Below are 26,488 nucleotides of genomic sequence, written 5' to 3'. Positions count from 1 at the left end.
ATGTTTTCCTCGTCGATTGCCGGACGATGCCGCCAGTTTCCGAACACGTGGTCGGATGTTTTGAAACTGAGAGAATCGAGTGTAGATCCGTGTCAGGAAAACATGCTTTTTTTTTCTTTTCGTTCTCACGAAAGTTCCTGTTGGCCCGGTGACGTCCTGCGAAGACGTAAACACTGGAAGAATCCGTGGACTCTGCTCCTGAAAGCGGCTGAGTGGGGGATAGCAGTGGCGGCGCAGACGTCACCGGCGTGCGAACATATAATCGAGCGATCGAAGGGGAGCAGGCCAGTTTGCACAGACCGTTCGAGTGGAATGCTTCGTTGCGTCGTCGCTCCGTACCATCGACTCCACGTGAATTTCCTTCAGCACAGTGCCGTTAACGTTTCTCATCGAACAACAAATACTCTTCGCGCCACAGGCTCTCGTTACGTAACTCACGGTTACACTTCGGGTCTCGAAGCCGGTGTCTCTTTGAACAGTTGAAGTTGTTTGAACGAGAGACGTTCCTACACGTAATACACACGCCTGTGCGGTACATCAAACACGCCGAGATTAACGGAAACCGTGCGAGAGAAGTGTGTTCCGGCAGACGGTCCAGCAGCAACAAAAGTGAAACGTTCTCCAACGACTATGTCCAGAACATTTGTGATTTTCGCCGCTGCCCTGACACTCGGATGCCATGTCCTGTGCGTCACTGGTTCCGCGATACCCATGTGGGAATTTCTCTCACGAGATGAGAAAGTAAGTATTGTCTCAAGAGGCTCCGACGTTAACGATTCGCAAAAACTCCTTTCGAGTCGGTACTTTCCTCTGAATAGTATTCGTCCGATGACTAATTCGAATTTCACTTCAGCGTACATGTATGATTTCGATTCACGCGTCTTTCCATGGGGTGAAGTGGTAGTTGTCGATGTCGAAGAGAAAAAAAAGAAGTGAAACGACAATTATGCCAATGTTCGAAGACGTACGCCTACCGTGTAGACATCCGAGTGATATTGGCAAAATCAAACTTTCACCAAACACCATCGGCTCCGCTCGCTAAAAATTCTTTCCCCGTGCACTTGTGCAGTCCGGTCGGGTGCAATTGCGCGAGCGCGCCTCGGACATTGACTTTTCTCATGACATTGCGCCGTTCGTCTCGCGTTCTTCTTCTTCTTCTTTGTTGCTGAAACACACCCCAGCCACGGGAATCAACAATCGACTATCTCTGATGTAACTGAGAATAAAATGTTCCTCGATTCGTAAAAATTGCATGATAATTCGTTTAGCACACGCCACGAAGATAAACGATTTTTCAGCCGGAGCTATCACGGTGATTACGATCACGGGCAATTATAGGAATCGATACAATGGCGCGATTTACACGCGGATTTCCCACGACAACAAACAGTGGTATGTAGGCTGCGTACCGTGATAATTCATTTCAATTGAACGTACTGAAGACGGTCACAATGTTCGAATAAATTTGTATTTCTTCTACGTCCGGAGGTATTTCGCTTAGGCAAGGAAAATAAACGTGAAATCGATTCCATTGCTACGCGAGTAAGACGCTGTTTCATTGTGAGACGTACTTGCTGGTCTGTAAAAGCGTTTGCACGTTCGGTTGAAGTTCAAGAACGCCCTCATTATTCACGCTTGGATTCAACTTATGTATCGCCGCTGCTGATCGACATTTAGGTCAATGTACCTCCGACTTTCTGCCCTGAAAGATGATACATTTCGTAAATACAATTTCTTCTTTGTCGTGTATTTTCATAAATATTGAAAGAAACATCTACCAGGTCCTCGCATAGCCTCATTGTTGTTTCGTGCTAGTTATTTGTACTTGGAGACTTTCTCCTATTTCCGGAATCCTTTAGGAGACAACACAATGATCCACCATCGATCACGTCGCCGGTCTATCTAGGTCAGCACCGGAAACCGTGCATCCTTGCCCATATAGTCCGTCGAGATTCAAACGTATTACGTAGCGCAGTCTACGTTAAATTGACTGATGCTTTCTTTCATCAAATAAACGATGCCCGTTAACACAATTTCGGATGACAGTGTGCAATCGCTTTTAAATGGATACGAGCTTATTCTGGAAAATCATGAGAAATATTAAATATTAGGGAACATACTTTTGGAAATATTGGATCTACTAGCTATAGTAGTAGGGGTGATAACGTTATAAATTTGCGGGTTCTCGACCCGATTTCGACTTCGGGCATCCGCCCACCCCTGCTAGTTCAACTTTGAGTTTGAGATAAGAAATAATGTTAACACTTTACCTACCGCGGAAGCCTATTAATAGGACTTTCAATAATTGTGCTGTACCAAAAGAAAGCATAGAAATTTTCTTTTATATTGCAATCTTAAATGAAACTATTAGATGATGTTATTAAGGGTGACTTGTTAGTTCATAATGAAAATTGCTGTTGCTATTGAAGGTTCCATTAAAAAGTGTTTAGCCATGTACCATAGATTTTTCAAAATTATGGAATAATCACCGGTCGGTAATGTATTAACGTTAACGAATGTTAGCCGCGCTGGGCGGAACGATGCGAGTAGTCGAACGAAATCGATCTATGATGAAGATGGTACCATTGGGAAACGTTTGAAAAAGATTCCACCATTATGCAAGCAGTCTGTCAACACCGGGCACGCGTCCCTACTTATTAGGACGGTTTTCGAGAGGGCCGAAAGCTATTACAAAAATGTCATTAGAAATTCTAAGGTCGGTCGTGTACGCGTAATCGTCCATAGATGGATCCAAAAGTGTGTGGACATCGATTATTGCGCTTTACGGACGAACGCGAACGGGGGCATGTTTCGCGGCGACGGCGGCGGCGACGACGGTTAGAATTTATCGTGACGAAAACGAAAAAAAAAGGTGCGTATCGCAATCAGGTCCGATACGTGACGGACGGCCGGGCTACGGCTCGCATATATATTTGTTTGTTATAACTGTCGTGTAACCGATATCCCGTGCGTTACACATTGCCGAGTTTCACCGGACGCGCGCGGAATGCATTGGCGTACGGAATGGAAAACAGCTTTCGCGATGATCGGTACTTCGTGTAGAACAAAAAGAGAGCCACTGGCAATTTCTACCGACTTTTGCAACTGCCGCAGCATTATCGAAAACAACTGCGTGTCTCGAGCGCGCGCAGCCGTTGTTCAATGGAGTTTTTTAAAGAATTCTTTCACCCCGAAAAATTTATGCATTGCAGATTAATTCATTCAAATTTTATAAAGGTGAATTCTTCTCAATCGAAAATTAAATATATAATAAATTTTATGATTTCGGCGCAGGGTTCGATCATTTATAGAAAACCAGCAAATGTGCAATTAATTAAACATGCTTCTCGATCGAATGATCGAACCCTGCGCCGAAATCATAAAATTTATTATGTATTTAAATTTTATGCAGGAAATATGAAATTTTTCAAAATTGAGTCTTGGTGAATCGCTCTCGTTTGTTCTTATGATCCTTAGTTGAACAACTTCGAAACTGTTAATCCCTTACACAGGCAACCAGTTATACATTCGTTATATTTCTTCTGAAAATATTACAAAACCGTTAGACATGTTCATCCTTCGGATCTCTATGGATTTATAGCTTCAAAATAGAAATATATGAACAAAATCTTAAATACTTAAATACTCTGTGCACCCGTTGGTACCCTGTTAGCTGTAGTATCAGAACAACCGTATCAGTGGTCCAGTATATTAACGAAAATATTTTGTTCTAGATGAGCCACCTGTTCCGGGTGTTCAGCCAGCAGGTGTCCAAGTTCTGTGCAGAATCCTCCATGCCAGACTGCAACAAAAATCTGTTGGTCACGTGTCTACAGAATTTGGCGAACATGGACGACACTGTTCTCGATAAACTGGACCCGTATCAGCATGGCGCAAAGGAAATGAGTAAGCGATTACATTCGATAAAGTGTTACTCACCCTCTGGTCGCAATGTGGTCCAAAAATCCCAAATGCTTTGTGCTCATAATTATGAAAGCGGTCTACGTCAAAATTAAAAAAAAATTAGTTTACCAGTTATTTCACATCATATTCTTTTAAACTAGATTACTTCGATGTAATTATTACGATATTGTCCAAAATGAACCGTTAGATAGTGTTATTTCAACATTATATGGAATTCATTTACAATTAGTGTTGATATCCTTTTCCTTTTTAAATATCACAAATATTATCTTCGATCAGTAGCTAATTATCTCTGATCCGCTAACACTGTTTTTCTCCGTTATAGTCTGGCGTGCTATGGCGAAGAATGGATTTTCAACCAGGATGGGCCACGAGTCGGGCGATTCTTATTTCACAACTGGGTCCGATCCATTAGGTATGTCTGTAATTTGAAATTTCAGACATTATATACTTAATTATACTCATTATCACATAGTTGTGACTACACGGTCCAACAAATTTCAACTTTTCTCGGGGATTTCGATTTTCACTATGCAATTCTTATAGAGTTTTTTTATTCTGTCCTTAATTTTTCTCCGAGACGCACAGTTTTTGAGAAATTCGAGTTTGAAAAAATGACCTATTTTTCAACTTTTTCAAAAACTGTGCGTCTAGAAGAAAAATTAAGGACAGATTCGGAATCAGCGCAAAAAACTCTATAAGAATTTCATAGTGAGAATCGAAATCCTTTTTGGCTGTTGGACAGTGCTATTATCACACATTCAGGGTACAAAGAATTACATTTCGTTTGATTTTGAACAATTCCTTTGAACCACCTTACGAGATTCTAGACTCGGAAAGATAAATTAGGAAATCGGAAGAAAGGAAATACCAACGGCCGACCTAAGAATTTAAAATGTTTGTAAATCCGCGTGCAGGTTTCTCAGCAGAACGTAGTTCGAGTAAGAGATAAGTCGTTCGGGTCTGTACGAAAAGTAATTAGCGAGTGAAAGTTCTAATCGATAGAAAATCGAAACCCGTTCGGGAATGAGATTAGCGATCAGCCGGGATCGCGTTACGAGCGCCGGCGGTGTACCACCCGGCGAAACGCGCTAATTAACCTTTATGTTAACCGTGAAAATTGTAATCGCTCAGCCGTCTCGCCGGGATAATAATTTATTAATAGGATCGGAGTCCGCGCGCGCGTCCGATGTCCGTGACCCGAGACCCGACACGAACGAAAACAAATGGCGCCGCGAGAAAGTTCCAGCCACCGTCTCAATCGCTTTCGTTACACTAGAAAGTTTTTTTTTCATCTTTTCCCCCGAACGAGATCGCGTTTTGATAGCGCGACGCTCGTTCTCGGATCGACCGCTTTTCTTTGGTGCACTTTCACCCGATCCACGGTGGCGATCGAGGATTTTGGGTTGCCAGTTCCCTCGATCGTTCCCGGATAAGGATCTAGATCTAGTTGCAGAAAAACCGATGGTGCACGGCGGGAACGAAACACGGAGATGCTACAGACGTTGAAAAAGAGGTCAATTTCTTCAAAAGCACTTTCACATTTTCTCCGAACGAAACCGGAGCAGTCTTTCCTATAAGAAGCGACTTTGGAAAGAAATCGATCGTCTAACCATTTTAAAACGCGACTCTGCATTCTACGTGAAGAAAATCAAATTGATAGAGTTTTGCAGCTACGAAGGCTCCTGTCGAAACGAACGCTGCTAGTGAACGTGTTGAAACTTGCTTGAAAAAAAAAAGGAATCCATTTCCGCGACTCGAAATTGAAGAAATTTCACTTTTTCTGTGAGTTTAGCGTATACATATATGGATCTTCATACATATTCGCCTGCAATCCATCAAATTTCACTTCGGCGAGCTTCTTCCTTTCGCGATGGTGCTAACCGATATGTTTAGCAACAAAAATACATATAAAAGATATAGATTGAAAATTGCCTGGTTACTCGAAACTAAAAATTAGCACTACGGACGGTAGGGTGGATAATATCTGAAAATATGTTAACAAAAACGGGAGTGCAGCTGCGAAGAATGTGTGCGGAGAATTTTCCATGGAACAAGTTGTTCGGTGGCGACTCGAAAGAATTTCTGTTTTAACCAACGAGCATTCCGAATGAATGAGATTCCTGCACGCCCCTTCGAATAGTCCTTGCAGAGAGGATAGTTACGATCTGACGATTGATCTGCCGGAAGTAGGAACTACCGATGCGGCCCGGTGTGAAAATATTACCCATTGAATTATCATAATGCGGAGGTCACGTCTAGGTTAAAAAATGACTCTCGCAGCACCCGTACACGCAACGCGAATGCGTTTAAATGTAGCCGATCGTGCTGAAAATATTTACGACATACGACCCGCCGGAACCCGTTCCTCCTCGCTTTTAAATTCGTACCTCGTAAGGACGACAATATTCCCCTTACCGAACAGCCAATCGAGACTCTTCGATTTCGAATTAACGTTAATCACGGGATTACGCGTTTAACTTATCGAATCGTGCTCGTTCTTCCTGCTACACCGCACCTCCATTACGATATACATACGTACGAGGAGTCTTCATGCTTTGAATGTTACACGCGTAGGGTGTTTCTGAAATCATATTTTTTACCTGTGTATTCATTGAACGTTTATTTTATAATTAACCCTTTGCACTCGAAGCAATTTTAATTCGAGAATCAAAATCATTTCTTTCGACCCAGATCATTTTTATTCTATGTCATCTTTTTTACATTGTGCACATGAAATTTAAGCAGTTTTCCCATGTAACTGTTGAGCACTTCACAATTTATAGAAAACGGACGAATTTAATAATATTGAAACTGCTTTGAATAACAGTGTGGCCATTTTTATGGCGTCTCAGAGTCGCCATTCGTGTGCAAAGGGTTAACTAGTTTGGTTTAGTGAAAATATAATTATCCTGTCTTTCTGGAAGGACAAGGACAGGTAACTTTGTATCTTTTTCAATTTCAACCATATGTAATTCTTTAACCCTTTATATAAATTGTCCCGAAAAGATGTTGAGCGACATTGGGTTATGGGGGTAAATTCGTTTTCTCATTTCTCGACAATGCATGTGATGGGGTTTTTCAGTATTCAAAAGCGCTAGATGAAAGATTAATCTTGGCCGCAATCGCCCTCAACAGTCACATTTATTCGGCAGCATGTAGCTGTCAGCTTTATGAAAATAGCTACATGCGCAGTTGTATGCTTCCGAATAATGTAAATTACGCCTCGTGAACGAAAAAATAGGACTTTTGAGAGATAGCGCCCTAGATCGATCTTTTATCTAGCGTTTTTGACTACTGAAAAACCCCATGTTTGTATTATCAAGAAATGAGAAGGCGAATCCCGCACTCTTGGAATCCTGGAAACTAGTCTACCGCCTTAACCGAGGTTGGCTGAAGTGGCGAAGCGTTTGCTTTACGAATAGAAAGATTCTATAAACAATCTGACGTGTAACGTTAAATATTTTTGTTCAGCTACCAGCGACAGTGAGACGAACGGGCTGAGCGAAGAAACAGCGCCGTCCCACAATTATGTTCGGCCACCTGCAGAACACACGGGCCCGTACCTTGTCGGACCAATGGTAATTCGCGTTTATCCGGATGGTCGACCGGTTCCGGAGGACTCAACGCGTCCATTGCCACGCGACGAAGACGTCGAAGAATACAGGCCTTCTCGTGTACCGTCGATCGAGGAACTCAAAGCGGACAGGAACTCGTTCTATGGAAAACGATCCAAGGGGAACTCGTTTTCCGAGGCTAAAAATCAGAATCATCGTCGTCACACGCCGTTTGATAGACGGCTGCTTCAAGAGGTCGTCGCGAAACGCAAGATTCATTACTACTGAGGGAACACGACTCATCGCTGAGGAATGTATATCTTCGGACACGCCAGAACTGGCAGACACGAACGTGTAGAGTACGTGTATCCCGTACGAAAATTTTATGGTCTCGCTTGTTCAACCCTTACGGTATCGGTGATTTTCGGGCCGGATGCATGCAGATTATTGTAAATGAAATAATTGGTAATTTAGGGTCGAGACAGACTCGGTACCTTTTTATGCAGGCCCGCTAATATTACGAGGGTCGAGCTTAATTAACAATCGTAAAATATGTAGACGGTACTCGCACAGAATGTACCGCGTTCGACTGAACTGTAGCTAATGTGGTCTTTCATCGTGCAAATTGGAGACGGAATGATTTGTCGTACAGATGTAGGTGATACTTTGATCGTTATTACTAGACTGCGGATCTTTATGCATTTATGAAGAAATTAGTTCGGTGGAATATAAAACAGTAAAGGATTTAAAAAATTCAAGAACGTTGTAAGGTTGCTTTTAATGTAACAAAGATTCTAGTTATTTTCTAGTTACAAATCGAGCCTATACTACCCCCTGCAATCTCTTTTTTCTTGATAATAGAATAAAATAGAATTTAACAGTTTTATATTGAGTTTATCTGTAATATCATGGTACATAGGCGTATAAGCGGTATATATATTAGAATATTAGAATTAGAATAAAACGTAAGAAATTCAAAATCTAGTACTTTTGGGATGAAATAAATTTTTCTGTTATTCCTGCTTTCCACAATCAACGCAGAACATTTTTATTTTGCATAAAGATCCGTAGTCTAGTTATTACTCTAGGCTCTAGGATGACAGAATGAATTGCTGATAGATTCGCTTCTCAAAGTAGGTTATAAGATTTTAGCCTTATTTTGTTATGCCGTGTATTCTTTAGAGCGATATGCTACTGGTCAATGGTATAGGACATTTTTGTTTAACAGTAACATCTGCTGCCATTTTTATGGTTCGTATTTGGAAGCAAGATTTTGGTTGATCCTGTACTTAGATTACTAGCATTGTAGTAGTTAACAACTGACTTAAACGATAGTATAATAAATGAGCGAATGGGTGATATTTTTTAAACAGCTTGCATCGTTAAACGTCCATCGATAGATTTGTGAACATTTGATAGAGTTAGCAACGGCGAATATTTAAAAAGACTGCTCTCACGAACGACATATTCTCACGTTTTCTTGGTATTGAAAATAATTTAAACGTATATAACGAAGCACGAGCTGTTAAATGACGATTGGTCGGCCATTAAGGTCTATACTTTCATCGTTGTTGATTTTTGTTCTTGCATACATTTTAAACTTTCCTGTATATAGTTTGCTTACGTGTACATTCACCCGCGCTTTCACGCACGAATAATCGCCGACCATGAATATTTTCGATCATATATATCTTCTCATGCATTCATTTACTATTTATTTCATCATCCCTATATAATTGTTATTTATTTTTTGCATTGTATTCATTTAGAATTTGATCTATGTAACTATATTATAATTTGATAAATTAAATATATATGTACTCGTTATTTGATCCTGCGAGAGATATTGTTTTATGTCAATAACACCGTTGAGTTTTCTTTTCTAAGATGTTCGCCATAATGGCGTAAAGGAACTTACCTCGCTGAAAATTTTTGTTTCATTTTTAGCGCGAAATATATGTATTATATAATATTAAACAAAAATATTTTTATGCGTACGCGACATATTATTGTACTTTATATAGAAATCATGCGACTGAGTTTCTACGGTAAAAAAAAGAACGATTGTTTGTTATATTAATGTTGGGCGTGGATTCGTAATAAATGAGAAAGGTCATTGCTTAACCAATCTGCTGAAATGTTTTTTATACGTGTATGTGTACATATAGTAATCTAGATTTTATATAAAAAAGGTTTCGTTCTCGTATACATATATAATGTAAAACTATAATTACACTGCTATTACCGAACAAAATTTGAACGATTATTACATTCATAAATTTGTATAGATGACTTACAATAAAATGTGATACTTTATTTCGATGATTCTTATTTTTATGGAACAAATGCGACCACAGCAACCACAGATTTGTTGAGACTTGTACAAGAGAAGTTTGAACAACAAAATTCAAAAATTCCCGCCAGATGTCGCCCGTTCGTGGTTTACAAATTTATGCACGCATGCGCACCGGCTGGCTTTATTATTCAAATTACTCAATACTAAAAAGAAATCTCTGTAAGTAAATACCGTAACATATGCGACACGATATAAATAATGTTTTGAGCAACATTTAGTTCCCGAAATGATTTATATTTGTCGAACGTCATTATTAGATTGCGGATCTTTATGCAAAATAAAAATTGTTTACATCAATTACAAAGAACAGGTTCCAGATAGAAGCGATATTCTTTTCTCTATAATTTTAATAAGCTGAGCCTAATAAATGAATGTGGTCGAATTCTTTTAATTTGTCAACTGTGTCAAATTGCACCTATTCGTTTTTGTCATAAATGCATAAAATCCGCAGTCTAAACATTATTCTATATAGAATAATATACTATATTTCAAATATTGCCGCACTTTCCAATTGAAACTTGAAACACAGCATCGGAGCGGCAACGCTGTCTGCATGTAGTACGTCAAGGTCTTTCAACTTGACGATGTAAAAATCAAAAATTTCAACAGGAGTGAACAGGAGTTTCGACTGCGTGGACTGCGTTGCAACTGCGTTGTTACTCTGTGACAAACATACTCCATCGACCGACCGTTGTTTACTGATCTTGGTTCTCTGTTTTTCATGCTTCAGCTAAATAAGGCAAGGGCGGAACAAGTATTTCGGTGGAAAGTGTATGGGGGGGCGGCAGAGTGAGATACGAAGGAGGCATTGAACTGATTCTCGTTGTTGAGTTTTTTCAAGTATTATTTAAATAAATAAAGGGAATAAAAATGTCCTATGAAACAAGTAAGTGACACTGAACCGTTCCGATAGCTTTTCGTATCGCCGAGTCGATTTATTACTGTTCTTTTCATGTAAATATCATTCCTATTCAACTTTCCGGTTGCTTATCTCAAGCCAAATCATAACACTTCAAATGCATCAATGATTCGCATACAGTATGTCAAGATGGATTAAATCCATAATATTTTCCAACTTATGTTATATTTAGCCACGTATGCAAGCTTATCGTACCGATCATTGTGCAGCGTTTCTTTTTTATTCGGTAATGCGGTATTATTCGCACCTCGTTACCTCGCAATATATTTAGTACCGCTTTATCTCTTTTTTTCTCTCTCCTTTCGAATAACGATTCGTCGAACAATTGAGATAAATGTCACTTATCAGATTAAATTTTATTCAATCTTTATGTTACATAAAAAAAAAGATAAGCAATGACAATTTCATTTAAAATTACGACGTACCTATTTATATAGGCGTGATTTGTTAAAATTTAATTTATTTTTCCCATTAATCTTAAAATACTTCTAACACATTAACGATGCAATAAAAATCTATTTGCTGTATAATTGATTATCATATTATTAAATAAAATCTGTTAACAGAGTTTCCAATAAAACGTCAAAATTGTACGATCACAATTTTAGATCGAGATATAGTTTGTACGCTCGAAATAATTTCAAATATTGCATGTTGGACATATGCCAATGCATTACGGAAGTGTATTTTAGTTCCAGTTGAAAAATATAGCAGTCTACTGTAGATTTAACTTTTCTAATTTTACATTCAATTGGAATTTAAGTTTCCTGGAAAAATTATTCCTTACGTATTATTATAATATATAATATTTTAAAAGATATGTGTGTGTATTTGCAGAATACATTTTCGCTACATTGCCCAGGACTCAGAGAGGGCAACCGCTAGTCTTAGGTGCTGATCCTAAAGGGAAGAACTTTTTGTACACTAATGGTAATAGTGTTATCATTCGAAATATTGATGTAAGCATATTAATTCTTTATTTAAATCCTCGAACAAATACTGAAATATATATCACTTATTAAATAACTTGTTATTTTATAGAATCCGGCTATTGCGGATATTTATACTGAACATTCTTGTCCAGTTAACGTCGCAAAGTATTCTCCAAGTGGTTTCTACATAGCATCAGGAGGTATTGAAATTTGAAAAAGAGAAACAATGTCTCACCTGAAATATATAATTACAATTCTTATAAATTCAATTTTTTCTTACAGACCAGTCTGGCAAAGTTCGTATTTGGGATACCGTTAACAAAGAACATATTTTGAAAAACGAATTCCATCCCATCGGAGGACCCATTAAAGATATAGCATGGTCACCTGATAGTCAACGTATGGTGGTAGTTGGAGAGGGAAGGGAAAGGTAAAGAGTAGAATACTTTATCAATGTAGCTCAGAATCGAATGACAAATTATTTTTTGTACTTTAGATTTGGTCACGTATTTATGGCAGAAACTGGTACATCTGTAGGTGAAATTTCGGGCCAGAGTAAGCCCATCAATTCTTGTGACTTCAGACCTACAAGACCATTTAGACTGATCACTGGAAGCGAAGACAATACTATCGCTGTATTTGAAGGGCCACCGTTTAAGTTTAAGTATGTACATTTAATTTTTGAGCCCCAGTTTAAGCCAGAACATTTCATGTAAGCTAATTTTTTGTTTGCATAGGATGACCAAGCAGGAGCACACTAGGTTTGTTCAAGCTGTCCGTTACTCGCCTAGCGGCAATCTGTTTGCATCTGCAGGATTCGATGGAAAAGTATTTATTTACGATGGTACAACTTCAGATTTAGTTGGAGAAGTCGGATCACCAGCTCATCAAGGCGGCGTATATGGAGTAAGCAAATCAAATACTTTTTGATGTCTAATAATTAGACTGTGGATCTTTATTATGGCTAAACTTTCAAAAAATGCTAGAATATAAAGTTGGACAGAATTCAGTACAATTTTCATTTATTTCAGATCTACAAAGGCTACTACTACTGAAAATAAAATTCTATTTTATTCCACCTTAAAATTCGTCTAGAAAAATTGAACATTGCATAAACATCATCAGTCTACTAATAATATTATAAACACTATTTATTAATTCACTGTAATTCGATAGGTAGCTTGGAAACCCGATGGCACACAACTACTAACTGCTTCTGGAGATAAGACATGCAAGCTATGGGATGTGGAAACTCGATCGCTGATCAGCGAATTCAATATGGGACCAGCAGTTGACGATCAACAGGTATAACAGTACCATAAATTCGATTGTTATTCAAGGTCGTGTGTTAAAGATTTAAATTATACTAGAAACTGTATCTTGCTTGTTTCAGGTCAGCTGTTTATGGCAAGGAAATCATTTGCTGTCTGTGTCATTAAGCGGATTTATTAATTATCTCGATGTCGACAATCCGGAGAAGCCAATTAGAATAATCAAGGTAACGCTCGATCGAAGTATATAATGGTAATATTTTATGAAGAATAACTTTGATATTATCATTTTCAGGGTCATAATAAACCAATAACAGTATTAACATTGAGTCCTGATAGAAGTACAATTTACACTGGATCTCATGACGGATACATTACCAATTGGAACGCAAACACAGGAGAGAATGATCGTATTCAGGGCCACGGGCATGGAAATCAAATTAACGGGATGAAAGCCGCGAAGAATTTGCTTTACACCGCCGGCATCGACGACACTTTGAGAACGGTGGAAATTGACGCGAACGCTTATACAGATACATCTGTTGTTAAGTTAGACTCCCAACCGCGAGGTCTAGATATTTACAACGGTATTGCTGTGATTGCTTCGATTAGACAGGTAAGAAGCGTTTTATAAGTTTATCCTAATTCAATTGTTCAGCAATCGTGTGTCTTCTGGTAATAATGACTCTATTTTTAGATTACTGTTACCCAAGATGGCCGAAAGGTATCCAGTGTACCAATCGATTACGAACCTTCCTGTGTGTCAATTAATCAGGAAAATGGCGACGTAGCTATAGGAGCTACATCAGACAATACAGTACGTCCATTAAGTCTCGTAATTTATATGTGTGTTTTGAATTTGACGCTTCAACTCTGTAATATAATTTTCAGGTTCGTATTTATACACTATCAGGCACAAATCTGACTCCTAAAACTGAACTGGAACACTTGGGTCCAGTCACAGATGCATCTTACAGTCCTGATAACAAGTATTTGGTAGCTTGCGACGCAAACAGAAAAGTGATTCTTTATGTTGTTCCAGAGTACAAGGTAAAAACATTTCCACTACTTAGAAAAATTGCGAAGATCGAGATTTATGCTATTTCATGTGTACAGTTTCAAAGTAAAAATATTAACCGCTTTTTCAAATATGCCATTACATTATTCAGTGCTTACATTCTTAGTGATGTAAATTCATATTCCACGCTTCTAATGTACGTAGTGCAATTAATATCTATTCTGGGCGAAACATATATGTAAACGCTAGTTGGTCTATGTCTTACATACAAATTTGTTTGTAATAATTGCTCTTCCTAAACGCTTGTGGGAATCTTAGAGGGTGAGTAGATCTTTGGCTTCAGACTTACTGCTGTGCATACAACAGCTTTCGTTGCCTTCGGAAATATTGTCTGACGAAATATATTCTTTTTGCAGCTCGCGCACAATAGGGAATGGGGTTTCCACAACGCAAGAGTGAATTCTGTAGCGTGGTGTCCTGACTCAGCTATGGTTGCGAGTGGTAGCCTGGATACAACGATCATTATTTGGAGCGTTACAAATCCCACAAAGCATACTATTATTAAAAGTAAGTAACTCTACGTTCTGATATTATAACTAAAAGGAAAATGAATTTCTAACGGAATTATTTTCATTTCAGACGCGCATCCACAAAGCCAAATAACGCGTTTAGTGTGGCTTGACGAAGAAACATTGATCTCGGTCGGACAGGATTGCAATACTAAGATATGGCGTATAGAAAAGATTTAATTAATTTCTCTCGTAATATTTATCTTGTACTTTCGTTTCCTTTTTTTTCTTTAAAGAGCTTATCTTTGGATGCATTTTATTTATTTTGTAGTCAACGGATATCGTGTATTATTTTTTTTTAATACGATCCTTCAATAATCAGATTCTACTGTGATCTTTTTTATATAATCGATACATTTGAAAAGAATGATCAAAACGAGAGTGACACTTTAATCAAGAAAAGCCGCCGCGATACTTTTTTACATTTTTCGCGAAGCGTCAATTATAAATAACAATTTTTACACACTGTAATTATTTTTTATATATTTACAGCGTAATAATAGACACACGGTGTTGTTTGATTCTTCGATTTTTACTGGGTGATTGTAAAAAGAATTGATTGTGGAAGAGAAAAAAAAAAGGAAATCAAAAACGAAAAAATATTTATTGTCTACTCTGTCTTTATTAAAACAGCGTAACGATAACAAGAAAACAGTAACAATTCGAACACTAAGGGTCTCGGAGTAACGCGATCACACTTTTTAAATTATTTGTACATTTAAAAACAAAATAATTGAGTCATTTATATATTTATATATATATTAAACTTGCCCTATCTTAATCAGTCTAGTACTGAATATCTCTTACAAAGATGAGGTACATAAGTTTTTTATATTGAACCTTTTCCTAAGTTCTCGCGTTTAATAAAATATTCAACTTTTATATTCAACAACGATATTTACCTTATCCATGGAAACCCAGTTAAGGTATCATATAAATCTGAAGAGTCTTTATATTGCTTTGTATGTTTTTTCTTTTTTTTAAATTCGTACGACTTAACGCTATACTGGACTTTTTCCAACTAAATTGCGACAACGTGACTGTAATTAAAAGGAGCATACAACATATTTAAAAGAAAGCATTTTAACAGCTTTATAATAAAAAAAAAAGAAATCAAAATACTTTCACAACAATACCATATCTCGATCGAAAGAAAAGTTTGGTATTCGAGAGAAAGAGAGAAAAATATCCTAATAAAATAAATAACAAAAACCAGGATATTTATGTAAGAATTTTCAATTTCAATTCTGTTTTTCTAGTTAATAAAATACTTAGACCTAAGTTGAGTAACACATCATTTACTTGTTTTTTTTCCGTTTTTTTTTTAGAAAGACGTAACCTAAAGTAGGGTCATAATACAAATCAAGATATCTATAATAGTAATAGCTTCTATGGTTTCGGTGTACTGTATCGCGAACGTTTTTGCGGCGATGCTACCGGATGTCTATAAGAAACGTGTTTCCTAAGCGCGTCACGTGATCTCGATACATGCGAACAAGCTGTACAACTATACGAACTGTTACTATGAGTCTCCATATGCACCCGCAAATTATATTGATTACTTAATTGTTTCCCACAGATAAGGCAAGTAACACTAGATTTGTTATAATTCTGAGACGTTCTACCACTGACGGAGCTTGTAAGAAATTTGAAATTTGCGTCCCAAACAGGCGGCGGTTTCGTGTCTTCGACTGGAATAATCTGATCATCTAAAACCGGTGTACTTTCGTCCATTCCGCTGTCTGAATATCCTTGCTCGGTGTACTTGTTAGATGAAGCATTAGCAGAAGGAATACTGACTTTTTCTCTCTGATTCAACTTTGCGTTAATCGAGTAATAAGGCTTTGTTTTTACACAGTACGGTATACTTTCTTGATCATTGAACGTTTCCTCCGTATGTTCCGTCGTTTCCGCTGCCAGGACGGTGTCTAAGGATTCGCTGGTCGCGACACTGTCTCTACTTTCTTTCTTTATTGGTGGTTCGGATAAAGTTTTTTCTTGTAGTTGTATCGGAGGAGGTTGTACGTATAAACCGTTGTCGTGTCTTGAGTTTTTCTGTAAAGATAAAAGAGAAAGAATAATAATAATCATAGAGAATGATATTTACGTTTTAATCAGAAACACTGATTTATTTTTACTCATACGATTCTGCTTTTGTTTTTTTTGTCAAATTTTCTGTTCTACCTAGCCTCTGAGATTCCTAAACATCTTTTTCCATCGGAAAATCTCTGCTGTTCTTGCTTCTACGATTCTGGAAAGTATTCTACACTTCACAAAGTATAAATTGACTTTCTTTTCTTTCTTTAGCATATGTTACTCTGTGTAAAATATTCCATGCAGTCTTTTGTTCCCTTCTGATGAATGTAAGACTGTTAAATATGTATACATTGATTCTAAACTTTTTGTTATAGCCACTCTTGACTAAAAAAAATAGTAAGCATTATTGTAATGCAATGTAGATGTTGTGTAGAAAAGAAAAGACTTAATTCGTTCTAAAGTATCTACCGAATGTTTAGTAGTGTAGAGATTCTTGGAGAAAGCTATTTTAGATATACCTGTAAACTCATTCTATGGGGAAAGGTTCCATGGGATGCATCCACTTGCATTTAGTTGCAACACACACAACGACCTTGATCTCGTGGATATCGTTTATATTCATTATCGTTCCTTCGATGCACGTATGAACATAACATGTGTAGTAGGTAATTCCATCGTGAGGTACTTCTTGAGGAACGACAGTGAATGTATTTAAGTGACCTGAACAAAACAACACGATCATAGGGTAATATAAAGATTAAAAAAGGAGAAAGCGAATTATGCAATTTTGTTTTAGATGGTATTTTCTTATAATACTGTATAGAGGAAGTGATTTTAATATTTAGAATGTCATCCGAGTGTGTAATTAATGCACTTAATTAATATATAGTCCATGCAAATATAATGAATACAATGTAGGAAACATAGAAATTAACGAAGTAGAGAAGTTGAAACTATAGAGATTAAGAATCTGCAAGATCTTTTCAACGAGAAAATTTAGGTGCTTAATAAATAGTCCAATGTTTTTATTACATTCAGAGACGATAATTTGCACGTAACTCTTAAGCAATTGGATCTATCAAAACTTGATTAATACGATATGTTAATAGTATTGTTTATGTCTATTTATAGAAATGCTTTTTCTCTACTTTTGTGTACCAGGTAACACAAGGAAATAACAATTATCAGCAAGGAATTGCCGATATTTATATGAGGCACTCGAAAAGATACATGCGTTGTTACTCATTTTATACAAAACACACAGAGGCAAGCTTCATCGGATAATTAATACTAGTTTATCAGATAATACTAAATACCTATTGCTATCGTAACTTAACACAATTGAATGCAGTGGAATGATTGCTTACGAATCCACAGAAAAATATGCAATCTTAAATTATAAATTTCTAAAAGGAGCAATTAAAGTACTTTGAAATTTATATCGCACTAAATTTGTATTGGGTTGGAACAAAAGTTCGTAGCGTTTATAAATTAAAATTGAAAGCTAAAATTCAGATATTTATTCATGGATTTATTCAATAACATATTTTCCATTCTGTTCTGTTACTTTTTTCCATTTTCGAGGTAACGTCTTGTGTTATTGAACAAATATATAAATAAATACCTTAATTTTATTTTAATTTGGAAACACTACGAACTTTCTTTCCAACCCAATGCTTTACAAAGAAATTAATTGCATAATATATGCATACTTAAAATGCACTCATGCATTCCATGTGCAAAGCGATAAAATGAGGTTTGGTAGAACAGTGATAGAAATAAAAAGAAACAGATAAAAAGGTATACCAGAAATATGCATTCAAATGAAAAACAATAAAGTATTAAGAAAATCGATAATATTATTAAACTATAATATGAACTTACCAGTCTAAAATGTTTTGCACAACCATCGTTCTTTTGTCTATTTATTATATTAATTAATACGCATATATGAGATTTCTTACCCCAGCAATGTCTGCCAATCCACGGACATGCAGAGTGTCTGCCATAGCCAAAAGTGCAGGCAATTGCTCTTGATAAATATTCACCTCGCCGTTATACATAAATGTGACAAGCGCACACAAATTTGCATATTCCATGCCTGGCAATACAATGACAGGATGTTGTAAAGAACTTAAATCCTAAAAGTTGATTTACATCGATATAATACATATGATCTACAACATTCGTCTCTATCGATTATTTCTCTCAACACTTAATGTATAATTCAAAACATTCGTACTATATGAATACCTTAAATAATTCTTTAAAATAGTAACTACAAGCTGAAAGGATAATTTTGTGCGCATGTATATGCCTGCCACCTGCACTTAGTGTCACGTCTGTTAAATAACCACCGTCGAGCAATTTAGGAAGGGAGCTCAATAGCGTGTTTTGAAAATTATGCCACCGTAAACAAAATTGTTGACCTTCCATATTTCTGTGCTGCGAATAAAAATGTTGTGGACCTTAAAACTTTGCTTGTAGCTTAACATTATCGTGTTATAATTAATACAAAATTCTACGTTATTCATTATATAAAAATGTCTTCCGGTTATGATTCATGTTTGACAATCTATTAATTGCTCCGAGTAAGTTACGAGGAAAGAAACGTAACAAAGTAATAGTGATAAAGAATAATATAATTATAAAAACATTCATTATGCAAAACAAACCATATTCAGATCAAATAAATAACTTGAGCATTAATAGATATTAAATAAAGTAAATATAAAAAGCACTGCTTTATCGTGCGATTTCTCGATCGACTGTACATATACGTCGATGGAAATAACATTATAATGAAATTAGATTCTGCAGAAACACTGTTACGAACAAGGTTATGTGTCTGGCGACTATCAAGATAAAACGGCAAAAAATTTTGCTCTGTCTTAATCAGCCTATAAATGCCGGACGAAAGGATAGTTGCGTTACTGCTGGTAGAGCAGTTCGAGAGATAGACAATACTATTTATTTAATCAGGCTGCAGGTTCCAGCCAAGTCTATTATTGTACACTCGGGTATGGCTGGAGGAAAGGACAGGTAACTCGCAACTTCATAGGCAACAGACTTCCATTTCTCCGTTGATTTACTGCCGAAAAATTCCTCGAACCGCGAAAACGAATTTTAAGCTCCTGTGTCGCTTACCCTCACTTCAACAAATTCCGTTTGATAAATTCGACAAACGTATTCTTTATACGACACTTCACTTCCATCTGGCAAACCTCGCCATAATCACCCGTAACGTAGAAAAAAATATAGTCCGTTCAAGTCTGTTCGACGTGTGATTGTGTCTTCTACTCTGGCCATTAGAGGGCTACGAACGGCTTGTGTATTCTCGCAAGTATACCATTCAACACTGTAGCGTGACCCGTTGATCACGCGAACATAGTTACGATAGCGTTACCGCAATATAGGTTCGATTAATGGCGCTGAGAGGGAAATTTGAATATAAAGCATAACGTTTAGGTCAAAGCCGCGTATTTTATATACATATATTCTTTATTCGGGCACGATAGCTTAGACTGGCTTAGACTTAGAATGAGTAGGGAAACAACGGGAGGTTCCCACAGAGATCCTTGACGAAACCAGATAGACGAGACTAATCGAGAAATTTGGGTAAAGTCATGTAACCTCTTGGAGGAGCTTCTCCAATTTCGCATAAATAAACAGTCGAAGTCTAGAATCGGTCAATGACGGGAAGTCGTAAATTCTCAGTCAAGGATCTCTTGGAACTCCCTCGGACCTCTCTCTCGCTCAGTCCCACGACCCTTGTTTTGACGGGCCTTCACCCTCGCGTGTACCCCACTCTCGTGCGCGCGCTATTGAGGCACCTCCACCACCAATCACCATCGAGCAGCAACCGAAGACAAGCCACCCGACGAATCAACGTCCAGCTGGAAGATCCGAATTTTCCTATTGGCTAAGGAAAAGGATGCTGGAAGAAGATAAAACCTCAGGACGAGGCAAATACGAGGCAGATAGAATTCTCAGATCATAGAGTCGACAACTAAAGGTTCAATTAAATAAAGTCTATATTTATTTTTCTTTACATTACATTGTTCAAAGTTATTTTCTGCAAACCTTCCACGAGCAGAGTGCTTCAGCGCTCCACGGGCACCCGAACCCAGCAAATTCCCTAATCCTACCACACTGCGACGTATGGACATAACAGGTTCAAATTTTCGATATCTTCTGAAATTTCTTTGGTACACAAGGCCTTTCAGTATTGATGGTACCATAGGTAAGAGGACAATTCTTCGAGAAAAATAAGTCAGAGATATAAATAGAATGAAATTTAGTTTGAGAAATAAAGTCGGAAATATTAGTACTATCTATTATTGAATATATGAATTGAACAAACGCAATTTTATGTGAAATATGAAAATTACAATGTAATCTTCTATTTGAATTGAAGATATTGGTTTTATCTACATGTATATATATGTAAGGTCTTTCCTATATACACAGATGCCGCTGAAGTTCTGTTTGTTACGAATTATCAGAATTGACCATGGTTCATCGGTGTGCGACGTTTAACCATTATCAATTGTATTTTAATCAAATATCGCGATAAAACGTCGCGCACGTTGTTCCACGTAAACATCCAAAAAACAAAATGTAGTATATAAGTAATGAAATTTTTGTCGAATGTAGAAAATGTTTGACACGCATTTACGGGGAGGAATATGGTTTCGTATACTGTTCACTATTGTGTTCATATTTCCGCTGATCAATAGCGATGATAGAAAACAGTTGACGTTCTGCGACCAGAAAACATTTCGAAGGTAATTCATTGCAAAAGTACCTACTTACTTTGCACACGTCTGATGTTTATGACGTGTTATTCGATGACACTTTATTTCGACATACATATTTTATTTGACCTCACGGATTTACAGTTTTGTCAACATCGTTCAAATTTGATCGATTCGTATTATTAGACTACGAACGTTGATAAAAATGTATGCAATTGTTTTCGTATATTGAGTTACGTTTGTTATAAATGAATACAATTCTCAGTCTAATCGTTCGAACAGAAGCAGCTTACCTGCAATTAAAAAAGTTATATAATTTCGATGTTATTTTGTTGTAAGTTCATCATTTCTGTAAACTAAAATATCTTTATGTGAAAAGCGTCAAAGAATAAGGCAAACATTGATTATATTATTTGACTATTAATAGGGACTAAACGTATCTATATGTCTATGTTTTTCAGCTTAATTTTTGTAAGTACGTTAGATGGGAAAATATCTGCTTTGGATGTAAGCAATTTAGGGAAGAAACAATGGACCTTAGATTTCAACGAAGAACCTATGTTATCATCTAACATTCATTATAGAGAAGTATATATATATGCTAAACATTTTTATGTTTTCATCTATTTCTTACTTACTTATTTAGTATTGTTTCTAGTTCAATGATAATGGCAAAAGAGTTTATTTTATACCATCTTTAAGCGGAGGATTATATAAATTGGACAAGGAAAATTTAGAAGCAATACCTGTGTCTCCAACACAGTTAATACAGTCGTCTTTCCGTTACTCTGATGATTTAGTACTTTCTGGTGGTTCGGAAGTAAAATCTTATGGTAAATATTTCAACGATGTGTCCATTAAATATATACGAGAGTATCGAGTTATGCATTTTGAAATAATTTCCATATACATATATTCTTGCCAAGCATAACTCAGGACCAGGGTTGCCATATGCGCGGGCCGCCAGGCCCCTTACATTTCCGTTCCTCGCCTAGATGCTCCGTAAAGCCTGCCTTCGCTTCTCCCACTCTTACCACTACCGCTGCAGCGTACCGCGTGGAGCATGCTACCGACTCGGTAGCATCTAGGCGAGGGACGGAAATGTAAGGGGCCTGGCAGCCTGCTCATATGGCAACCCTGCTCAGGACACCAAAGAATTTGGACAATTTTTTTGGAATTTGCATAATTATATAAATTTAAATAACTTCTTTTACAACAGGAGTTTCAAGTACAACTGGAAAGATATTATACGAATGTGGAATTAATGGCTGCACTAATAACACTGGAGGGAAATCGTATATCGAGCAAGATGTGCTTATTGTTCAACGGTTTCAACAAACAGTACGAGCGGTTGAACCACGTACTGGTCACGAAAGGTAAATTATAATTTCAATGAATTTAGATTATTGTTAATCCTATTTCCTTAAATAGATGGAACTTCAGCGTTTGCCAACACGAGTTGGTATTGGTTCCGAATTCCGATGCGTATTGTCAAAACGAAATTGCAGCTGATATTAGGGATATTGAAATTAAAGTCGTTGTACCTGACGGTTTGATTTGGGCTATTAGTAAAAATAATCCTACAGTGAAATTGTGGCAATACAAGGTGAGTTTTAGAGGAATACAAAAACTACGTTTAATTTCAAGATCCTGTACTAATTATTTGTATTTATGTTTTATTAGTTTGACTCTCCAATTGTTACTATATGGCGCGAGCATTCAAATACAAACAATGGGCATAAGTATTTGAAAGAAGTTAATTTGTTCGATAGTATGCAGTGGTCTTGGGGTTCAGAATTCTCAATTAATCCAGCAATTTATTTGGGTAAACATGGTAGACAGTTATATATACAAGAAAATACAGAATTGCATAAATCATTGCAACAATCGTTACCGTACATTCAATCTTCGAAATATCCACTGCAGCTCTATCCTGCTAGCGGTATGAAACTTTGTTTCCAGCTTTGTTTCCTGTAGCAGAAGCACATTAAAATATTGTGTATTTTAGGTGATGAGATTATAAAAACTCTTCCAGTTCCAGAAGACAATGATCCAGATAACAATGCTTTGCTTCAGATAAATGGCGCACAAAGTACCACTGCGTTATCGGAGTACACAAAGGGTATGACAATTTCGCGAAATCTCTTAACAATGAAACGAAAAGTTCGTTACAAAATATCTTTTCTTTCGACAGACAGTGGATTTTACTTGTATTCAAAAGAACAGATGCAATTAAATAATAACAAACAATGTAACCGTACTACTTCGAACTCAACAATTACCGAGGAAAACAAAAAGCCATTTCAACCTAACAACACCAGCGACGAGGACGATGATACGCCTGTTCAAGTTATAATCGTCTCATTGTGGTACTGGTGGTACGTAAAATTAGGATAAGAAACCCAAAATACTAAGTGCTGATAGAAAAATATTTTCTTTGAACAGGAAAGAAGTTTTGATAATCTCGATTACCACTGCAATTCTTCTAAACTTCATGTTAACACAGCGTCTGCTGAATGCTACCACTGTTGCCAAGGATGCAGTACTTCCGGTAATAGAAATATTTTGAATGTCGTGTAACATGTAAATGCATTACTTGATTCGACAAATTTTTGTAGCCTTTAATAGTGGAAAGACACATCGAGACGAACACAAGTAATCAAATGAACAACGACAAAGAAAACATCGATGGTTTTACATCGCGTTACTTAACAGATTTCGAACCGGTGGATTGTTTAGGAAAAGGAGGATACGGTGTTGTCTTTGAAGCGAAGAATAAAATAGATGATTGTAATTATGCTATCAAGAGAATCGCTCTGCCAAATAGGTTGGATATTTTAATTTATGAATTTTTGCTCTTTTAACGATTCTTCTTTATTATAGAATGTTGTTTACAGCCAGTCTTCGAGAGAGCGTGTAATGCGAGAAGTGAAAGCTTTGGCCAAATTGGATCATCAGAATATTGTGAGATATTTTAATGCATGGTTAGAGTGTCCGCCTGCGGGCTGGCAGGAAAAACATGATCCAGAATGGATGAATAGATTGGTGTTGCCAAACTTAGAATTTATGACCGATGGAACTCCTATTGGAACAAAAGTCAATAATTCTGTGTGCATTACCGTTTCTCAAACCGACCAGTCTTCGATAGAAAGTGCCTCCGAAGCGTACGACGCGCTGAATCACTGTAATTCGGAGGAAGACTCCTTCATTGTTTTCGAATCGTCCGATTCACACAAGCCAAATGAAAATGTAAGCGACATGAGTAAATGCAGTACTGAAAGCTCGAATTTATCGGTTTCGATCGACGCCGGTGAAGTAATAATGCCAAGTATCGAAGACGTTACACGTTCGCAGAGTATTGTGTTTGAACATTTCGAGGGCGATGATCATTCGGAGAAAGAAGAGAAAAGAAAACGGCAAAGATCGTTCTCTTTAGATTTCAACAACAAGGCGAATACTCGAAAGTCCCCGAAAATGTTTCTTTACATACAAATGCAGCTGTGCCAAAGGTTAAGCCTCAGGGAGTGGTTGAAGAATCAATCGAAGCGGGATTGTCGTCGAGTATTGAATTTGTTTCAGCAAATTGTTGAAGCTGTAGAATACGTTCACTTACAAGGACTTATCCATCGCGATCTGAAGGTAATCTGGAAATTAATTATATTTTTTCAATGTATAATACAAATATTTGACGTGTTCTTTTATCACATGAATTTCAGCCGTCGAACATATTTTTCTCTTTCGATGATAAAATAAAAGTGGGCGATTTTGGACTCGTCACCGCGATGACTGAAGGATACGGCGAAGTTCATACACCTACCTCGGAGAACGAGAAGACATTTTTAAAAAATAATTTACATACTGCAAACGTCGGCACTCATCTCTACATGTCTCCGGAACAAATAAACGGACTGGGTTATAATTACAAGGTTGATATCTACTCCTTGGGAATCATTTTGTTCGAGCTTCTTATTCCTTTTACCACCGAAATGGAAAGGGTAACGGCTCTTATGAACTTAAGAAAATCAGTGTTTCCAGAAGACTTCGACATCAATCATCCAGCTGAGGTAAGCGAATAAACTACTTAACTCTCGTATATTTTAATCGAATTAAATTCATTGAAAACCTTCATTTTCAGTATGATTTACTCAAAATGATGCTGGATGAAAATCCTAGTAATAGACCTACAACGTTAGGTATCAAGGCAAAACCGCCATTATTGAATTACGAGATAGCCAACGGGCTTACCATAAACGGAGATACAAGGTGGCATTTCGAATTACCCCAGATTTTGAGACATTCCTCTGTGACCAGTAGTAGTAGCGGCGAATCCTGGGAAAATATAACCTGAATAATTATAGATCAGTTTCAAAACTCGTATCATGAAAGATGCAGCAATGCATTTTATTTATTTCATTCATTTACTTTACATTGCATTGAACAGAGAGTGCATGCTCAAAACATCGCATCATGGAGCAGCACTTACTCAGAATTATTATATAATTTAAATGTTACATCGTCTTTCATTAGCTATCTGTAGTATAAGTATTACAGACATTGTTAATTACAATTTTTCTTTTTTTTTTCCTAAACGATTCATTTTTACAATATAGAATCTTATGTTGCATCGTCCAATTGTAAATATAAGCTGCCATCGTTGCGAAGCGGTATTTTTATAGATATATTTTTAAGAATTTTAATTCGTGTTGGCTTAAATGGTTTTTTATACTAGAATCATATTATTTCATATTATTATAACCTTTGAAATTTTACTCATTTAAGTACACTGTTAAACGTGACTGTATTTACTGTTGCAAGTCAAAATTAACATAAATCTATTTTATAGAAGAAAGATATTAAATATAAGTATTTTATTGAAACACACTGAAGAGTACGTTTATTTTTTTGGTATTATACTTCTCTCTAGCTTTCCTCATCTCAAATCATTTCAATGATTTAGTAGTTATCTGTAATTCCCGATGCTACTTCGTTTGCAGCTTGTTGGCTACCGAGCAAAGTAATTCCATCCTTAGATTGAAGAAAATTTATAACAGTAGTAGGATCATCGTTAAGTATACTCGGAAGTTTGTAAAAGCTGTGCCTAAAATTAATGTCTCTATTAAATTTAAGGAGTAGTCGTTTTTACTTTTA

At 36.9% G+C, this 26,488-nt stretch overlaps 4 protein-coding genes and 1 long non-coding RNA gene across 7 annotated transcripts; 3 read left to right on the top strand and 2 right to left on the bottom strand.

Moving 5' to 3' along the window:
- The first annotated feature begins 276 nt into the window (after positions 1–276).
- On the top strand, positions 277–7,775 carry Reg-5 (Rhythmically expressed gene 5). The gene is made up of 4 exons (XM_076430308.1): positions 277–741; positions 3,735–3,906; positions 4,250–4,339; positions 7,399–7,775. The coding sequence occupies exons 1-4, from the start codon at positions 631–633 to the stop codon at positions 7,767–7,769; spliced, it is 744 nt and encodes a 247-aa protein (XP_076286423.1). The 5' UTR covers positions 277–630; the 3' UTR covers positions 7,770–7,775.
- On the bottom strand, positions 740–3,326 carry LOC143212039 (uncharacterized). The gene is made up of 3 exons (XR_013009595.1): positions 1,779–3,326; positions 1,572–1,702; positions 740–1,165 (listed from the first exon to the last, which is right to left on the bottom strand). It is a non-coding gene; the product is annotated as an uncharacterized LOC143212039 (long non-coding RNA).
- Positions 7,776–10,557: 2,782 nt separating the features above from the next.
- Positions 10,558–14,869, top strand: Flr (actin-interacting protein 1 flr). The gene is made up of 13 exons (XM_076430289.1): positions 10,558–10,723; positions 11,594–11,715; positions 11,798–11,888; positions 11,971–12,118; positions 12,185–12,352; positions 12,426–12,594; positions 12,865–12,993; positions 13,082–13,186; positions 13,255–13,575; positions 13,657–13,776; positions 13,851–14,009; positions 14,394–14,544; positions 14,617–14,869. Exons 1-13 carry the CDS (start codon positions 10,708–10,710, stop codon positions 14,724–14,726), a joined length of 1,809 nt encoding a protein of 602 aa, XP_076286404.1. The 5' UTR covers positions 10,558–10,707; the 3' UTR covers positions 14,727–14,869.
- A 279-nt stretch (positions 14,870–15,148) lies between these two features.
- On the bottom strand, positions 15,149–19,901 carry LOC143212030 (uncharacterized). 2 transcript variants are annotated; one of them, XM_076430304.1, is made up of 4 exons: positions 19,420–19,901; positions 18,837–19,028; positions 18,548–18,724; positions 15,149–16,601 (listed from the first exon to the last, which is right to left on the bottom strand). In XM_076430304.1, exons 2-4 carry the CDS (start codon positions 19,017–19,019, stop codon positions 15,936–15,938), a joined length of 1,026 nt encoding a protein of 341 aa, XP_076286419.1. In that variant the 5' UTR covers positions 19,020–19,028; positions 19,420–19,901; the 3' UTR covers positions 15,149–15,935. The 2 variants fall into 2 exon arrangements, with proteins under 2 accessions (XP_076286419.1, XP_076286418.1); XM_076430303.1 differs by having other exon boundaries at positions 19,731–19,899.
- Positions 19,902–21,037: 1,136 nt separating this feature from the next.
- Positions 21,038–25,922, top strand: LOC143212022 (eukaryotic translation initiation factor 2-alpha kinase). 2 transcript variants are annotated; one of them, XM_076430284.1, is made up of 13 exons: positions 21,038–21,370; positions 21,802–21,928; positions 21,999–22,173; positions 22,560–22,716; positions 22,772–22,946; positions 23,024–23,165; positions 23,349–23,462; positions 23,535–23,718; positions 23,786–23,891; positions 23,959–24,167; positions 24,238–24,979; positions 25,057–25,404; positions 25,476–25,922. In XM_076430284.1, the coding sequence occupies exons 1-13, from the start codon at positions 21,243–21,245 to the stop codon at positions 25,686–25,688; spliced, it is 2,820 nt and encodes a 939-aa protein (XP_076286399.1). In that variant the 5' UTR covers positions 21,038–21,242; the 3' UTR covers positions 25,689–25,922. The 2 variants fall into 2 exon arrangements, with proteins under 2 accessions (XP_076286399.1, XP_076286398.1); XM_076430283.1 differs by having other exon boundaries at positions 21,039–21,370; positions 23,024–23,282.
- The last annotated feature ends 566 nt before the right edge of the window (positions 25,923–26,488 follow it).

The sequence above is a fragment of the Lasioglossum baleicum genome, chromosome 9, assembly GCF_051020765.1.
Source record: "Lasioglossum baleicum chromosome 9, iyLasBale1, whole genome shotgun sequence".
Lineage (NCBI taxonomy): Eukaryota > Metazoa > Arthropoda > Insecta > Hymenoptera > Halictidae > Lasioglossum > Lasioglossum baleicum.
The sequence above is the reverse complement of the archived record's forward strand: the minus strand, read 5'-3'. Positions and strand labels throughout refer to the sequence as shown.

Bases quoted from the DNA above. Each gene is read 5' to 3' on its own strand.
- Reg-5 (XM_076430308.1), top strand. From the start codon at position 631: ATGTCCAGAACATTTGTGATTTTCGCCGCTGCCCTGACACTCGGATGC. The intron at 742-3,734 runs GTAAGTATTGTC...ATTTTGTTCTAG, and splicing joins TTCTCTCACGAGATGAGAAA to ATGAGCCACCTGTTCCGGGT. The intron at 3,907-4,249 runs GTAAGCGATTAC...TCTCCGTTATAG, and splicing joins GCATGGCGCAAAGGAAATGA to TCTGGCGTGCTATGGCGAAG.
- Flr (XM_076430289.1), top strand. The intron at 14,010-14,393 runs GTAAAAACATTT...TTCTTTTTGCAG, and splicing joins ATGTTGTTCCAGAGTACAAG to CTCGCGCACAATAGGGAATG. The intron at 14,545-14,616 runs GTAAGTAACTCT...TTTTCATTTCAG, and splicing joins AAAGCATACTATTATTAAAA to ACGCGCATCCACAAAGCCAA.
- LOC143212030 (XM_076430304.1), bottom strand. From the start codon at position 19,019: ATGGAAGGTCAACAATTTTGTTTACGGTGGCATAATTTTCAAAACACG. The intron at 18,725-18,836 runs GTATTCATATAG...ATCAACTTTTAG, and splicing joins ATTTTAAAGAATTATTTAAG to GATTTAAGTTCTTTACAACA. The intron at 16,602-18,547 runs GTAAGAAATCTC...TTATCTTTACAG, and splicing joins GATTGGCAGACATTGCTGGG to AAAAACTCAAGACACGACAA.
- LOC143212022 (XM_076430283.1), top strand. From the start codon at position 21,243: ATGTTTGACACGCATTTACGGGGAGGAATATGGTTTCGTATACTGTTC. The intron at 21,929-21,998 runs GTATATATATAT...TATTGTTTCTAG, and splicing joins CTAACATTCATTATAGAGAA to TTCAATGATAATGGCAAAAG. The intron at 23,892-23,958 runs GTAATAGAAATA...AAATTTTTGTAG, and splicing joins CCAAGGATGCAGTACTTCCG to CCTTTAATAGTGGAAAGACA.